This window comes from Myodes glareolus, chromosome 10 (assembly GCF_982192425.1).
Source record: "Myodes glareolus chromosome 10, mMyoGla1.1, whole genome shotgun sequence".
Taxonomy (NCBI): Eukaryota; Metazoa; Chordata; class Mammalia; order Rodentia; family Cricetidae; genus Myodes; species Myodes glareolus.
The window spans coordinates 50,737,321-50,755,342 of NC_142035.1; the positions used below are offsets into that span (position 1 = coordinate 50,737,321).

An 18,022-nucleotide genomic window follows, 5' to 3' on the forward strand; every position below is an offset into this window, starting at 1 on the left:
ATCTCGAGAATGGCAGTCACCCCAGCCAGGTAGGAATGGAAAGCCCCCACTTGGTCTTTTAGCAAGCTTCCTGGGGCTCATTTGTATGTTTTGCATAGTGCATATTTTCACTTCAGGGTAATAAACAGCATATGTAAAGTCTCCGGATTCCATTATTTAGGAGATCTGCCAGGGTGGATTAGGCAGGGATCTGTCTTGGTGTATACCTAACGAGGCAGAAGGAAGTTCTAATGGGACTTCATGGATTCAGATCATAACTGGATTTGGTGGAGGGTGTAATTAAATTTCATTAAGAGCCCCAAAGCTCTGCCCTAGAAAATAATGGAAAGGTCAGAAAACCTACCATTTTTCTCCAAGGGAAATACAGAAAGGCTGCAGAAACTCTAAGGTGTATCTGTGCTATGGGCCAGCCACCCAACATGGTAGGTAGAACTGCGAGTTTCATCTTCAAGGAAGTGAGCTGAAAGCGCCGTGGTTGATAGGAGAATTACGAAACTTCTGATAGTGCAGATACTAGGGAGGGGGTCAGCTGGCCATCAGTCACACCCCAGAGGGACATCTGCAGCATGCCCTGCTGTGTGCCCAGAGTTTCCAGGCTGCACAGTCTCCAGAGGCCATCCCCGGATAATGGTTGTGGAGATGGTGCTGGCTGACTGCCCTGGCCAGAGCACTCTGAGAAGGAAGGGACCCACTGAGGATCCACCAGAGGCAGCTGCCCCTAGCCACACTGGATCCTACTCTGATGTTCCTAACTGAAATAGAAAAAATTTCAGGAAACTGGGGAACCAAGAAACCAATCAGAGACAAGCAACAGGTGAGGCAAGCATAACCTTGTTCTATCAATTCTTCTTTTATGAATTATGCTTTGATGCCATGTCTATGACTTTTTCCTTTTTTACAGCTCTCACGAATTTCCCCACATTCTGTTCTGTTTTGTGTTGATACAAGTGTCTTGCAGCTCAGGTTAGCCTCTGGCTTATTATTATGAGCTAAGGATGACCTTGAACTTCTGACCCTCCTGCTTCCATGCCTCTCCTGAGCTCTGAGGTTCCAGGCACGCACCACCACTTCCAGCTTACGCCGCACTGGGCATGAAGTCAAGAGCTTCAGGTGATCCAGGCAAGCATCTGCCAACTAAGGTGCGTTCCTAGTCATCAGTTTTCTGCTAAAAGTCTTCAATTTTTATCATTTACACTTATTTAGGTCTTCTTTGATGTCTTCTGGGAAAACTTGTGAGTTTGAACATATAAATCTTATACATGCATTGCTAGATTTATGTCAACATATTCATTTTCCTTTGAAAAACTATCAGTGTTACCATGTTTTTAATTTGAGTTTCAAGCTTGTTCACTTTCTTCATGATAAACTGTTTATTGTCAGAAACACATTTTTTTTAATGGTGGTAACTTTCAAATCTTTGTCATAAAATTCCAGCGTCTGATTCTTCCCATTTAGCACCTGATGACTTTCTACTCTCCCTCATCCTTTTCCTGGCTGGTCATATGATGGGCAATGAGTTCCTGTTTCATTCTGAGTTTCCAAAGGTCCCTGCTTGAGTGTGTTCCTCTTTCTGCTTGATTCCCTCAATATTTCCTAACAAAAATCAGACCACTAATTTCCACCCCTGGGCATGGGAACAAGGAGACAGAATGCCAACCCGTCCCATTCTCCACTAGCTCATTATGCCCGTTATTGACATTTGGGTGAGGACAGGGGCTCAGCTCTCTGTCTCTCACTAAGAAGGAGAAAGTTGGGTATAACTTCACATCATCTCACTCCTCTGAGACCAAGCGATGCTGGGGCTCAGCCCCCCACCTAACTGCTTTAGGGCAGAGAGAGGTGAGAGTTGTGGTTTGAATCTAAAAGGCTTGTTTGCCACTAAATGAACTTTGGAAAGTGGCTGGATCATGAGGACTCGGGACTAATCAATGGATTAGTTCATTGAAGGATTCATAATTTGATAGGTGATGAGAGGTAAAGTTGAACCTAATAGAAGAGAGTGGATTCTTGAAAGTACGTACTTGGGGTCTACATCTTGCTCCTTCCCCTTTGCTCTCTGCTTCCCAGTCACCGTGAGGTGAGCAGCTATGTATGTTTCATTACATGATCCCCACCATGATATCTCATGGTCCAGAAACAGTGAAGCCAAGCGACCATGATACCTCTGACACTGAGTCAACATTTGGGCACTTTGTCATGGTGATGGAAAGTTGAGAGATGATCATGGTATCTGCTACCCTCATTTCTGTAGTTGACATCAGGGCAGACATCCCTTTCATCACCTGATGGGTAGATATAGAGGCTCCATTCATAATAGGCTCCAGCAAAACTACCTGGAGTGAGATCTAGAACATTCTCTGCTTCCATTGGAGGAATAGAGATTGGCTCCCTACACGCCACTGGGTAGATATATGAATGCTACCATTTTATGCTGCCTGCTTCCGAGGGCTATGGGAAACACACCAGCTTCCTGCCTGAATCCACTGCAATTGTTGGTGAGTGGGGTGGAAATAAGGCTAAGGTGTCCTTTCCTTGTGTCTGATTCAAAATGGACATTGTCAAGTGTTTCTACTGTTAGGTCACTGTCTTCCTGGTCCTTCAGCTATGGGAGGAGTCTTCATTTTGGAGTGTATTTTGTCTATGATTCTTAGAATCCTGGGCAAACAATTGCCTTTTCATGTCTCAAGATCCAGGCAGCCAGTATCTTTCTTTCCCTTTCCAGACTTGTTTGCTGTGTATTATCCAGGATGTTGAATTATGAAGAGAGAGGACCCCAGGAGAGGAGGCTATTGCACTGACAGACCACAAGCCCCTATTATTCATCTGTTGTTATTGTTCCTGTTGTTTTGTTGCATATGTATGTATATAAGCATGCATACATACATATGTATGTTTGTGGACATGCAAATGTACATATGTATGTTTGTGGTCATGCAAATGTACATATGTATGTATGTGGGTGTGCAACTGTGCATGTGCAGAGGACTGAAGTGTCAGGTGTCTTTTTTCATTATATCGAGGCCAGGTCTTTTACTTTACCCAGAGCTCTCCATTCTGTCTAGTCTAGCTAGCCTGCTTGTCCCGTGGTGGCCCTATCTCTGCCTCCCGTGTGCTGGCATTACAGGCACACCCTGGGTTCTGGGGCTCTGAACTTGAGTCTCCATGACCATGCAGCAAGCATTTTACTCACTGGCTCAACCTGCCACCACTATTCTCTTTAAAAATACAGCAATTACATCCTGCATGCAATTCTATATCATTTTACTTACCATAAGTTTTAAATTTCTGTTGAAAGCAGAACTGCTTGCAAGTACAATTTTAAAGGTGAGATATAATTCCCCACTAGTGGTCGGAGTATGATTTACATAATCATTTTGCTGTTGATATTCATTACTATCGTAAATTATGTACTAGTAAGAATGTATTGCTTCAGTGGTTTTTGTTTGCTTATTTCTTCCATATTTATGATCAGTAGGGTAGAATTACGCATAGTCCCCTAGCAACAAGCAAACTCTTGTACTTTCACCAACAACGAGTCTTCAACATGCTTTGAGCCATGAGTTAACTTGAAAAGAGAACAGTGACTCAATTTCTCCTAACTCGTATCTCTGTTGACTAGTGAGGTCGACTAACCTGTCCTTTTGTAACTTAGCATCCTGTCTTTCAATTATTTATCTCCAGGGCCCACTTACTCTATTGGAGTAGCATTTCTAGCAGAAAAATCTGACAGTACAAACAGTTTTCTGAAACTACAAAGACATATTTCAACATCAAAGATGACCTCAAAGAGAAATAACCCAATCTCCTGTTCAACTGCCGAACAGGGAAACACCTGCCGATTAAATGGAGACATCAGATAAAGATAAAACGTACCGAACATTTCAGATCCTTTGGATAAGTCTTGGTCTTGAAAACCACGCTGTTTAAAATGAATACATGTGTCCTGAATCTTACCTGAAGCATGACTACGTTGTCACCTTCAAAGGTTACAAACACGTCCGTGTCACATTTCAGGCCTGAGATTTGGTTTTCCATCATGTAACCCTGTTGCAGAAGAGGAGGAGAGAAAGGAAAGAAAGAAGAAAAAAATGTTTTAAATTTGTAAGCCTATCATTATATAAAAAGAATAGTTTATTTGAAATTAAAAGCACAGAACACTGGGAAGAACAAGATAGCCTTGGATCTCTTACTCAGAATAATTTTGATCTATCTCATTAGCTTTGAGTTCATAAATACTATTTTGAGTATTATCTTTATTGATAGTAAAACATCTACAAATGGTCATTCCATATTTAATCAAAAGACTTCAATTAATTACACCAATATTCTTTCTGTTTTCCAAGACATCTGAATTCTACTAGTGACTTACACCAAAGTGTGTGAGAGATTGATGTCTCCCCCCAACCCTAAAATGCCCCTTCTCACAGCTGACCACTAGACTATGAGGGTTGTTGGAAGGCAGGATAAAAATTCCATGCTGACATTCCAAGTCTTAATATTATTAACTATTCTGTATTGCAAATTCACTCTTTAATTAGTTCCCTTCTCTTCAACCTCTTCCTCCTCCCTTCCCCTCCTCTCCCTCTCTCTCCCTCCCCCTCTTCCTCCTTTTCATTTCCTGAAGTCCTATTTCAAAGGTATTAGCCCACAATTATCCAAGAGTTGATTGTCTCCTCACATAAAGAACTGGTCCCTTGGGAAAATGTTGGTCCCAGTCCAGGCAAATGTGAAGAAAGCAAGGCTTGCCTCTGGCCTAAGAGCTCCTCCCCTGCCAATACCTCTTCATCTCCTCAGTTCAGGTTTCTCCTCACAGAAGATCTAGACTCTAGCTCTCTGTCGCTTCTCGCTCAGAGTCCCTGCTCATCAGGTCTAGAGTGGAAATAAAGCCATGTGATGATTGCAGATGTTCTAGGGCGCCCTCAGAGCTGAGGAATTAGATATAACCTAACCACATGTGTGAGATCTGGTCCTTCCTCTCCTCTGGAATCACCAATCTTGTGTACCATCTAATTTCCTCAGACCGGGTAGGAAGGCTTGGCCTTACCGAAGTCTAAATCCTTAGGACAGCTGAGGTAACCTATTTAGAAGCTAGCCAGGATGAGAAAGAGCTAACATAAACTGCGTGTGAACCTAAAGATCCACTAAGCACTGCATTTCCTAAAAGGGATTTTGCAGCCATATGATTGAGTGCCTGATATTCTAAATTTGAGGTCCAAAATTCTTTGGGGACAAATGATTATAAAGGGTTTTGTGGCAGGAGAACAATAACGGGAAGCCTCAAAAGCAGCCAGTTTGTAGACGATGGCTGGAAGCCCTTTTTCCTCAGCTTCCACTAAGGAAAGAATGGAGCATGCACTTGCGCACTGGAAGTCCTGCTAAGTTCAGGGTGGGCTAGGCGCTGCAATGCAAGTTCAGGGCCTTCTCAGCATTTCTCTTACCTGTGTGGCTACCTTAAAAGGCATGACTTTTTCTCTGCTTCCCTTCCTGGCAGCTGCTCAGATTTCCAGCTTGCCTACGCTGTTGGTTTTTATCTCAAATTCTAATAAAATTATCCTTGAAATTCCTTGAGTCGATTTTCAAATTCTTTTATTAGTGAGACTAAAAATTTAGAAAAAGAATCTCAGTTTCCCAGTTGTTCATTCTCTTAGTCTTCAAGTTAGATAGATAGAAATCCATAGTCATATATGTTTATTATATTTATATTTAGGCCAATCAGGTTATTTAGGTGCATAGAGATCATACTTAGTATAGATAGTATAATCTTCAACCTCTTCGAAGAGCTGTGGAAAATGGCCTTTAATCTAACTCATAGTTCTATAGTAGTGAGACACAATCACTCCTGGCATCACCGCTCTACTCCCAAAAAAACGTTGAGCACCAAAAACACTCCACCTGGAGCTTGTCTTCTTCCTGGCAAAACTGGCCTTTGGGCCAAAAAAAAAAAAAAAAAAAAAAGCCCATACCTCAACCACTAACAGTATTACAAAATATCCGTAAATGAATAAAAACAGGATTGTCTTATCTTGCCAAGACTGGGTGAGAGAGTCCTAAAAGGTTTCTTGCCTTTGAAAAATGGCATGTCAGTTACATCAGGCCTTAGCCAAAGTTGGTTGACTCAACATTGCATACGAGACTTTGGGTGATTGTCCAGGTATTCAGTTGTCTCTTCCATTCGTTGCACATTTCGAAAGTTTCCCGCTTGTATTTCCCGGCTGCTTGAGTAAAATTATTTTCCTTCTCAGATCTTTGATGGAGTTGAAGATTAGATAGTTGTAGTTACCATCTATATTATTTAGACTCCCTGAGATAGAATGTTTAGCAGAACTTTTGTTATATGTTTCTTGCTTAACATTGTTTGTTGTTTGTAACTTTATATTTATTATTTGTTTCTATTGTATATAGTTGTATTTGGTTTGGTTCTATCTTATTTTAGAAAAAAAGGGGGAGATGATAGGGGAGTTCAGCCAATCACTTTCTGTTTGTGGGGCGTGTCGCCCTTAGGCTAAAGCTTGCCTATAAACCTACAAGTGCACTCCCGCTAGCTCTCTCTCGCCTGGCTCCTGCACCTGGATGGATCGTTTGAATTCTGGTGTAAGCTGGTGTAAGTCTACTTCTGTTTATTAAAGCTGTATATTTTGTATTAAGATAGTCTGGGGACTTTTCATTACCAATCACCCTGCGACTTCACAGTAATTGTTTGTTTTTTGATTAAAAATAGAAATTTTATTTTTATTAATTACTAAAGTCAATAAATAATCACCATAAAAAGACATTAAAAAAGAAAAATCAGAAGGAGAAAAGAGTAGGAGGCAAGTAGTGTGGACTCCATCAGAATTTAAGGCCATCCTACAGTATACAGTAAGGCCCTATAAAAACAAACAAATAAACAAACAAATCAACGAAAAGAGGAACGAAAATAATAACCTATACTACCAGAGATAAGTGGGTACCTGGGGAAGAACAATCCAGAGGCCATGGCTTAGGATGGAAACTTGGGATCACACAGCTAGAGGTAGGAGTTGGCCAGGATGGCAGAAAGGAGGGAGGGGTAGGAAGCCCACAGGGCAGATTTGGGTTTAAGTGAGCCCTAGGGTGTTCCAGGAGGAGGAGGGATATGGCAGACCATGGCAGGAACAATCAGAGGAGACCTCCTCACTTCCCTGGCATTTTTGGAGTAGGATTTTCTCTATCCCCTGAGACCTGCAAAGGAACCCCTGCATGCTCTCTGATCAGCTCCTCTGACACTGTTCCTGGGTTCCTTGTTTTTAGTGTGTGTCCACAGCATGTGAATTCTGTATTCTATCAAAGGGTCACCAGCTTCAGTCTCTGTCCCCAAAGGTCCCTAACCTGAGTAACCACCCAGGATGGCACTGGTGCTGGAATCTAGATGGTGCATGGCTTGTCTTCTTCTCCACCTACATGCCCAGTTGACTGCCCAGCCACCAGTCCCTCCTTGCAGAGAAGGGTGTGTGAGGGGCCTTGGGGGAGGTGTTTCCTCTCCTCTTCCTTTCTCTATTCCCTTGTCTGCCCCTTTCTCACTTACTTTGCATGTCTTCATCCTTCTAATTTCTGTTTTCACTTTCCTTTCCCCATGTCTCACATTTAGACTCCTTTCTACCCCATACATGTCACAATTCCCAGTTCCCTGTTCCCATGTCTAACATTTGGACTCCTTTCTACCCCCATACACGTCCCAATTCTCACTTCCCTGTTCCCATGTCTCACATTTAGAGTTCTTTCTACCCCCATACACATCACAATTCTTACTTCCCTGTTCCCATGTCTTACATTTAGACTCCTTTCTACCCCCTGTACACATCACAAATCTCACTTCCCTGTTCCCATGTCTAACATCTGGACTCCTTTCTACTCCCATACACATCACAATTCTCACTTCCCTGTTCCCATGTCTTACATCTGGACTCCTTTCTACCCCCATACACATCACAATTCTCACTTCCCTGTTCCCATGTCTCACATTTAGACTTCTTTCCACCCCCTGTACACATCACAATTCTCACTTCCCTGTTCCCATGTCTTACATCTTGACTCCTTTCTACCCCCTGTACACATCACAATTCTCACTTCCCTGTTCCCATGTCTCACATTTAGACTTCTTTCCACCCCCTGTACACATCACAATTCTCACTTCCCTGTTCCCATGTCTCACATTTAGACTTCTTTCCACCCCCTGTACACATCACAATTCTCACTTCCCTGTTCCCATGTCTTACATCTTGACTCCTTTCTACCCCCATACACATCACAATTCTCACTTCCCTGTTCCCATGTCTCACATTTAGACTTCTTTCCACCCCCTGTACACATCACAATTCTCACTTCCCTGTTCCCATGTCTTACATCTTGACTCCTTTCTACCCCCATACACATCACAATTCTCACTTCCCTGTTCCCATGTCTCACATTTAGACTTCTTTCTACCCCCTGTACACATCACAATTCTCACTTCCCTGTTCTCATGTCTTACGTCCCCATACACATCCCAATTCTCACTTCCCTGTTCCCATGTCTCACATTTAGACTTCTTTCCACCCCCTGTACACATCACAATTCTCACTTCCCTGTTCCCATGTCTTACATCTTGACTCCTTACTACCCCCATACACATCACAATTCTCACTTCCCTGTTCCCATGTCTCACATTTAGACTTCTTTCTACCCCCTGTACACATCACAATTCTCACTTCCCTGTTCCCATGTCTCACATTTAGACTTCTTTCCACCCCCTGTACACATCACAATTCTCACTTCCCTGTTCTCATGTCTTACGTCCCCATACACATCCCAATTCTCACCTCCCTGTTCTCATGTCTTACGTCCCCATACATGTCACAATTCTCACTTCCCTGTTCTCATGTTTTACGTCCCCATACATGTCACAATTCTCACTTCCTTTTTCTCATTTCTTTCTAGCCCCAAATACTTTACAATTCTCACTTCCTTTATTTATTTTCCCCAGGTATGGTTAAGGCAAATTTCCTACTTATGTGTATTTCCCTGTCTGTTCATTTTCTTTCCACCCCCTAACACATACCTCCCTTCTTCCGTTTCCCCTTTCTGTGTATTTCAAGTGTCTCACTTCCTGTTCTTCCTCCCCTTTTCTCACTTCCCTTATCTAATTTCTCCCCTTTTCCTTTCTTACTTCCTTTTTGATTTTCTTATTTCAACTTCCTTCCTTTTAAAAAAGATACTAGTTTTTATTTTAATTAATTATTTAACTATTTATTGCGCATGTGTGTATATATGTGTGTGTGTCACGTGTGTGCAGGTGCCCACAGAGACCAGAAATCGTTGAAACCCATGGAGCTTGAGCTGCAGGCAGTTGTGAGGCACCAAAAATGGGTGCTGAGAACTGAGCTGCAGCCTCTGCAAGACCAGCAAGCACACCTAACTGCTGAGCCATCTCCCCAGCCTTAAAAACATTAACCGCACCAAACAGCAACTCCCCGCTCCCCCTCCACATACACAATGGTACTTTATCCTTTCTTTTTCAAAGATTTGGGTATTTTTCTTCTTTTTTTTTAATTTTGCATATATGATTGTCTTGCCTGCATTTCTGTATGTGCTTCATGGGCATGCCTGGCACCCAGAGGGCATTGGATCCCCTTGAACTGGAGTAACAGGCAGGCTATGAGTCAAGAGGTGAGTGCTGGGAGCCAAACTCCAGCCCTCTACAAGAGCAGCGAATTCTCTTGACTACTAAGTCATTTCTCCAGTCACTTAAACACACCTTTTTAAATGGATAGATAGCATAGGATTTTTTCATGTACAAGATATTCTTAAGTACATACATATGGTAAAACAGTAACACTAGCTGACTAGCAAACATATCACCTCACATAGTTACCACTTTCATGGTAAAAATACATAATGCCCATACTCTTTACATTCTGAAGAATACACTACATCATCATCAGCTAACCTCTTTTCCTTTTCCCTTTTCTAGCTGTGTTCTGTGCCTTTGGCCAGTGTCTTACTACCACGTCCCCATTAACCACCCAAGGCTCCAGTAGGTACCTCTCTTCTTTCAGCTTCTATAAAACAAGCTTTTTGGGTTTTCCATGAGTTAGATCATGCAATACTTGTCTTTCTGTACCTGAATCATTCTACTTAACATAATGTCCTTCGGTTTCATCTACAGTGTCATAAAATATCAGGCTTTCATTCTTTCTATGGCTATATACACAGACAAAGAAAACGCAGTATGTTTGAATATAAATGTATACACATACATGCATACAAAGGTAATTATCATTAAATATGACCATGAAGCATCTTGGTCCCCTTTCTATTACTATAGTAGACTGAGACTGAGAAATATACATGCAATATTATACTACCAGAGATAAGTGGATACCCTTTGTGTACGGTTAAAGATAAGGATTTAATTCAATCGTTGTGTGTGTTTGTGTGTGTGTCCCATTTTCCCATTGGTTGATGTTTGTGTGTATGTGTGTCTTCCATTTTCCCATTGGTCCAGGAGACTGCCCTCTCTCCCATGTTTGTTCATCATGCATTTGTCCAAAACAACTTGGCTGTAGGTTCATGGGTCCGGCTCTCTACTGTTTCATTATCTTCGTCTGGTTTGATACAAGAATCTTGCTGTTTGGTGGCTATGGATTTGGAATCATCTAGTGATCGAGCTTTTGGTTATTTTGGTCAAGTTTGCTTTGGCTATTCAGATTGTTTTTCCCCATACAAATTTTGGTAGTGTCCATTGCATTTCTGTGAAGGCCTGCATTGGAATTTGGGTAAGTACCACACTGAAATGTAAGTCCATCTAGGTCCTATGAACATTTTAATGGAATTAATTATTTCAATCCAGAGCATAGGCTCATCTACAGCTCTGTGTCTCTTCAGTCACTCTCACCAATGTTTTATTGTTTTTGGTTTTTGTTAGAAGTTTTTCACCACTTTGGTTATATTAATTCCTAGTCATTTTTGGTAGCTATGATAAATAAGATGGGTTTCTTTATTTTTCAGATAGTTTTGCATTTATATGTAGAAATGCTGCTAATGTTGACTTTGCATCCTGAGACTCTATTAAATTCATTTGGCACTCTATGAAATATTTATTAAATATTTTATTGTAGTTTTGCTGCATAAACCTGTCATCTGCAAACAGGGTTAACCTCCCCCTTTCTAAACCAGATGTCTTTTTATTTCTTTCTCTTGTTTTGTTGCTCAAGTTCAGTCTTCTAGGCTGTGTTGACTAAAAGCAGTGAAAATGAGCTTCCTTGTTTTATCCCAAATCTCAGAGTCTTTTAAACTTTCCTCCTTTCAGCATGCTAACCATTAGTTTGCCATGCTGTCTTTGAGTTGAAGCACTCTTCTTTCTATGACTAATTTGTTTTGATCATGAAGGAATGTTGAATTTCATCAAGCATTGTCTTCTGTATCTATGACAATGATTGTATATTGTCGCTGACCATATGACTATATGTAGGAAAATTGTGCACTATGGTAATATGACATCACGTTTATTGATTTGAATATATCAAGTTATCCTTGCATCCATGTAGCAAATTACTCTTAGCCACAATGAATGATCTTTTAATGTTCTGTTCAATTTAATTTATTAGCATCTTGTTGAGAATTTTTTTCAACCATATAGTTATATCATATATACCCCATGTATTTACACACACACAAATCTCCAAAGTACACATTGGTGTTTTTGATATATCTATATATCAATAACATGATGTGAATAAATCTTCTGGAGTCTGAGGGAATCTTTCTCTTAGTTATTCAACAGTACCTTGGGGCTTTATTATAGAGTGAAATTTTTCTTCTTTCTCTTTGGGCCTCCCAAGTGGGACATTCATTTATATGTTCTTGGTGAGGTTTATAGGGGGAATGGGAAAGAAAAAGGGAGTGGGGGAAAGAAAAAGCCATCATCCTCCAAAAGTGAGTAATATTTTCCATTAGCTGACTTCACTCTTAATAAAATAACAGAGCGAAAGGAAGAAATGCGGACTAGATGGAGGGAACTCTAAACTCGTGCTCCCAAAGCCAACAGAGTCCTCAGGGGGACACAGCCCAGAATCTCATCTCTGAGAAGAAGGGGCACATTGGGTGGATGTGCTACCCTCGCTCGGCCTTCTGGGTTACATCGAGCCGCCTAGCAGCTAATTGCGAATGTCACTGAGGTTGTGTCCCATTTCAGAGAGAACCCATGAAACATAGTTTATGATTCAAGCTCTGCATTTTGAAAGTTTAATATTTTCCTGCTGTTTTAAACATCTCTGATTTTTTTTAAGTGGATGATTACATTTAATAAATGTATCAGAACAAATTAGAAACAGGCTTTCTTCCCTCTTTTTTAAACAAACTGAGGGCAAATTTTGTTAATTTAAAGAAGAAACAGATGCAATCAATCTTATCATATTTGTTAGGGGAGGGCCAATGAAAAACACGTAGGAACAGAGCCTCCCAGCCAGGGGACTGTCTTAGGGCTGAGTTAGTATTGCTCTTGCATGCCTCCACCATTCAGTCCCATAGGCAAGAGGAAAGGCGTGTGTGGAGAGCGACTATAACCTCTCTGGAGGCCGCCCCGATCTGGGCTGAGTTTTCTGAGCCCAGAGCTCTGGGTCCAACAGAGCTGACGATGAGCTGCCCTACTCTGCCCTCCATGCCCGGACCCCTCTTTTTTAAGGGGGGAGGTGTATTTTGTTTAACTTGTGTTAAATGTGAGAGCTGGAGTGACCACCCAGTGGACTGGTCTCAATGGCCATGAGACATAGGAGAATCTAGAGATGTGGCAAGCCTGGGATTGATACAGTCGTCACCCCTCGGAAGGACTTAAACCCACAAAGATGTGGAATCTAAGGGAATTCCACATAGAAGAGGAACACACCACGCAATCGCGAGAGAATGGAAAGAACGAGACTGGCGGAGGAGACTAACGGGACAAGAAGGAAGCTGGCTGTGCAGCCCAGAGTCCTGAATGCCAAGAGGAAGGACACTCAGGAAGGAACTCTCCCGTCAAGAATGCTACTGAGGGATTGAGCGGGTAAGGACCCTTTGATCTGGGTCACTGGGAATACATGGTGACTTAACAAAAACAAGTCTGGTGTCCAGAGAGGATATCCGCCTCTGCCAATGCAGCAGGTCAGATACTGCTTCCAAAACTGTTTTTGTAGAAATAATCAAAAACAAGCTTGAGAAATGGCTTCGAGAAAGAATAATCAGGCGTCAGGACTCAGAAAGTAAACAAAGGGCAGACACGACTTCAAAGAGGGCAGCAGGTGCTGAAGTCAGCTGGTGGCTTCTAGAAAGTCAGCTCCAAATAGCTAGCCTTCCGAAAAGTGATGACCACCACGGATGAAGGAGAAACCCCATGCCCACCCAAGAGGATGGGGGCTTTGTTAGTTGCAGCTCTAGAAGTGGATGGAGAATACTCGCTGCAATTCTAAACCACAGCTCTAGCGCATGAAACATATTCCAACCTTAAAGCATTTTTAGGGATAGAGAGTCACTGTCTAAAAGTCAAGGGTTAAATTCACCAGGAAGATAAAGGAAGCTTGACTGTGTAGTCATCTAATAATATAATTTCAATATGATTAAAATCTGAGGTCAACACAGTTACAAGGAGCCATTATCCAACATGCTTAACCTATTGGTCACCTTGGAGACTCTGTATCAGGTAACGGTATCCATGCCTTTGAGATAGATCTGGAACCTGACCACACTTGATGTCACACACCTGAAGTGTAGGTCATGACAAAGTTTTGAAAGTCTATACTATACTGACTGTGTTCTGTCACTGTGGTAGAACTGAGCAGGAGAAAAATGAATAAAGACTAATTATTATATCAACAAGCACAGTAGCCCAGACGATGGCTGTTTGTGAAGGGGTTAGCCCTGAGTTGAACAGCTTGGGTTTGAACATGAGAACTGTCTGCCCAGCTGCTCTGCGGCCTTGGGAAAATAACTAAAATGCCCTGTGGTCCACGTGTCACACACACAGTACTGGGGTCCCACTAGCGCTACCTTGTAGGGCTGCTGTCAGAATTTATGTTAAGTAATGCCAAATGCAGAGATGAACTCTTGACACAAATTAAATTTTAATAACAGGTAAACATTTCTTGCCATCTTTCAGGATCAGGCATCAGGAAATTGAAAAACACTCAAGAAACATATGGGTCAGTAAATGTTGGAAATTAAAATATACTTAGAATTAATAAAGAGTTTTTCATTAAGCCACAATTGATAACATCAAAGCAGTATTTCAGAAGAAGGGTGGTAGCATTAAATGCTTCTAACAAGTGAGATAGTAAGACAATAACACTTAAGATACAAACGAGGGCTGGGGAAGCAGCTTAGCCGTGATAAGAACCAGGATTCAGATCCCCAGAGCCACATAAAAGCATGCCAGCCCACCCGTATCATAGGTGAGCTGGCATGCTTTTATGTGGGTTCTGGGAATCCCAAAGAGATGAGGAACCCCGAAACAAACTGACTAGCCAGATTAACTGAAACAGTGAGCCCTGGGTTCAGCAAGAGCCTGCCTCAGCGTGGAAGCTGGATAGCAATCAGTCTTGAGCGGCCACATGCACCCCACACACAAGAACATACACAGACATGCTCATACACATACATATACAAAAAAATCTTAATTGCAAAAAGCTTTAGAAAGATACCACAAGTAGGAAAATAAACTCAAAGAGGATGGAAGGAAATACAATAATAAAAAATCTGCAGAACAGAAAAATCGGATGCAATAAAGTGAACAGAGAGACGCTTATGACTTAAATAATAAGTAAAAAGTAAGTTCAGAGATAAGATAAATGAGAAAAACAAATGCCAGTAGAAATAACAAAGGAGCTACAATTATAGCTACATCAGGAATTAAAAAGATAACAGGGGGTTATGAACATTCTACCAGGAAAATTTAAAACTAAGAAGAAATGGAAAAATTACAGAAAAATGGAAATTATCAAACCAGACCCAAGAAGAGAGAACATAAGTAGATTATAGTTACTGAAGAGGCAAAGCCACCAGTGTCACATGGTTTTAGAAAGAAACCACAAGGCCTGTACAACCCATAGCTGCCTGTCCCAGATATTCAAGGGACAGAGTACTCAGTACTAATTCCATGCAAAGCTTTTGAGATGACAGGAGAAGAAGAGCAGCACTTTGAAGTCATTTAGTGAGGGTATAATATTTTTGTAACACATGTGTTGGTGCATCTTTTTTTTTTTTGCAGGGGAGGGATGCATGCATGTAGGACACAAGATTGACATCAGGTGTCCTCCTCAGGAGACAGGGCCTCTCACTGGAGCCCAGAGCTCACTGATTGGGCTAGTCTGTGGGATCCCCCATGTCTGTCTCTTGGGATCTGGGATTACAGTTGGCCTCATACCTACCTGGCTTTTATGTGGCTGCTAGTCGTTTGAACTCATAGTCTTATGCTTGTCCAGAAAATCGCTTACCCTTTCAGTCATCTCCCTCCCTGAGAGCCATATGCATTCTGATATCCAATCAAGAGAAGGGCACTCCCAGGAAAGAAGGACATGAGCTAGCCTTACTCAGTTGCTGATGGAAAACCCCAAAGCTGTATCAGCAAGACAACAGCACACTTATTAAATGCAAGGTGGACAGCTAAGCTGTGTTACATCCACAAGCTCAGGGTTTGATCACAGAATCCAGAGGGGAAAAGATGTTATCATCACAACAAAGAAAAAAAAAACGCAGATAATTCCATAGACCCAGACTTTAAAACTAACCAATAATATAAACCCATGTATACACACATCTGTTCCTAAACCAGGAGTACGACAGACTAGATTAGTTTATTCTCTATGATAAAAAGTCCTAACGAAAAGCTCAGGGGAGAAAGAGTTTGTCTCAGCTTACAGCTCCAGAGGGACAGAGCCATCACCATCGCGGCGGGAAACACACAGCGACAGGTGCAGGAAGCGGGCTGAACATTGCATCTGGACGCAGAAAGCAGAAAGAGAACTGCAAGGGGACCACCAGAGGCCACGCCCACTGATACAGTCCTTCAGTAAGCTGCTATCTCCTAAAGGTTTCATATCTCCCCAAACAGCAGCAAAACTAGGAAGCAAGCATTGAAGCAGGTGAACCTGTGAGGGAACGCTCCATACTCAAACTACAGCACAGACCTTCCTTAAGAGCACAGTTTGTGCAAGACCAGAACGCAAATGTAGGTGTTGAACCAGCTACCGCCACAGGAAACCCTCACCACTTCCATGGTGAGAGACAAGGAAGTAAGAGCAAAAATTGAAAAGGAAGAAGCAAAGCTATCATTTCTTGCAGGCGATACAATCATCATCTTAGAAAAAGCCAGAAAACTATAAACCAGTTATTAGGACAATCATGACAGCCTAACATGATCGCTGGACACATGATCAATGTGTCTATGCATCGGTGACAAAGATTAGTTTCATACACTGGAGAAGCTGTTGTAGAGAGGGTAGTAGAAGCTCCGTTTCCAGAGTTCCTGCCCTGGTTCCTTCAGTGAGAGACTCGAATGGGATAGGTAGGCTGTTTTTAGTGAGTGTCATATCACAGACACAGAAATCAAGTCAGGATACCTGGGAGTGAAATCCAATTCGAAGCACCAAATGTATGCTTCCTAGGTGCCTCGTGCACACATCTAAAGGTCATTTGACACAGTGCTCTGTGGGCTTCCCTTTAGTTCGCACCTGTCAGGAAGATTGGGTGTGAGATAGGTGTTTTTTCACCTTGTGTCATCATGATGATATTCAGACAGTTTTCTGTTTTGTAGCATTTCAGACTTCTGAGGTTTTGCAGTACACAGCTCAGCCTATATCCTCCATAGCCAAAGGGAAGTCAGAGATGCCGGGAAGAACAAGAATGGCAGACACTGAGAGATACTAAGGCTGAATCTGGGAATCTGAAGAGATGGGTGTGGGGGCTCCCAACCCCTCCTGGCTCTTAACTCTCCTAAGACCTGAATTTCCGCCCTCCCTCTTCCTGTCCCCCTGGCTCTCCAGCTCACTCTCTCGGCTCCTTCTTTCTTTTCCCCTCCCCTCCTGAGATGGATTCTTCTTCTGGCTTGAGTAAGCAGTAACAAGTCTCTCCTATTTTTCACCCAGAAGGCTTTTAGCTGAGATGATCACCCCTCTGAAGTCAACTGTGAAGCCTTACTACCTCCACCCCCTTTGGTTCCCCCTGATATAGGGTGGATCCTTTTAGAGAGTTATGAGTTATCTCACAAGAGGAGAAGGAACTACACAGCAGACTCCAAATTTGGCAAGGCAGCCCAGGTTCCATGCCAGCTGCGTCTGTTATTCACCCGTACGTCTGGACGCTCTCCATTCTGTATAAAATTTATAATCACCTTACTTTCGGCCCTAAGAAGTTGGGGCTGAGACTTTCAGAAGAATGCTGCCAATAAAATTAATTATCCTTGTGTCATTGTAGCAATTTCTCTTTCCTTTATCAGTAACAAGGGTCAGTTTTACTGCCTATACAGCACACTCTAATTTGCTTAACAAAATGGGACCCATTAGCACAAAACTGTCAGAGTGATAACACAGAGACTTACATGTACAGGGATGACCCTCCCCCACCTCCACTGAAAAATCACTAGAGACAAAGATGCCTGTTTAAAAAAAAACATGCATTATGCTAAATAAGAATTAAGTGTGAGTCACTAATTAACACAGAGAGCCAAGGAACAAAGTTCCATGACCTCCCAACATACACACTCAAAAAAGCAAAGTCTTAAATCAGGGACAGGATCCTTGGATTTGGAAGGCCTGATATCTGTTTTTAAATTAAAAATATACTAACTTATGTATTTATTTATCTCATTTTTTTAAATTTCCCCACCACGTCTACCCCTGCATGGAGCTCACTCTTCTCCTGAGAACTCACCTGCCCACGTGCAAAGCCCATCCTCAGAAACTGATCCCACTTAAGAGCCACTCTTTGTTCTGTGTGTGTGTGTGTGTGTGTGTGTGTGTGTGTGTGTGTGTAAAGAAATTTTTGTCCTGCCTGGTTCCAC

The 18,022-nt window shown here is 42.1% G+C and overlaps 1 protein-coding gene across 3 annotated transcripts in view; it reads right to left on the reverse strand.

The window, feature by feature from the left end:
- Positions 1 to 18,022, reverse strand: part of Acoxl (acyl-CoA oxidase like) — a 294,348-nt gene that overhangs the window by 104,432 nt on the left and 171,894 nt on the right. For all 3 annotated transcript variants that reach the window (XM_085696377.2, XM_085696375.2, XM_085696378.2), the window contains exon 13: positions 3,955 to 4,044. In XM_085696377.2, coding sequence (XP_085552503.2) covers positions 3,955 to 4,044 — 90 coding nt within the window. The remainder of the gene's footprint in view (positions 1 to 3,954; positions 4,045 to 18,022) is intronic.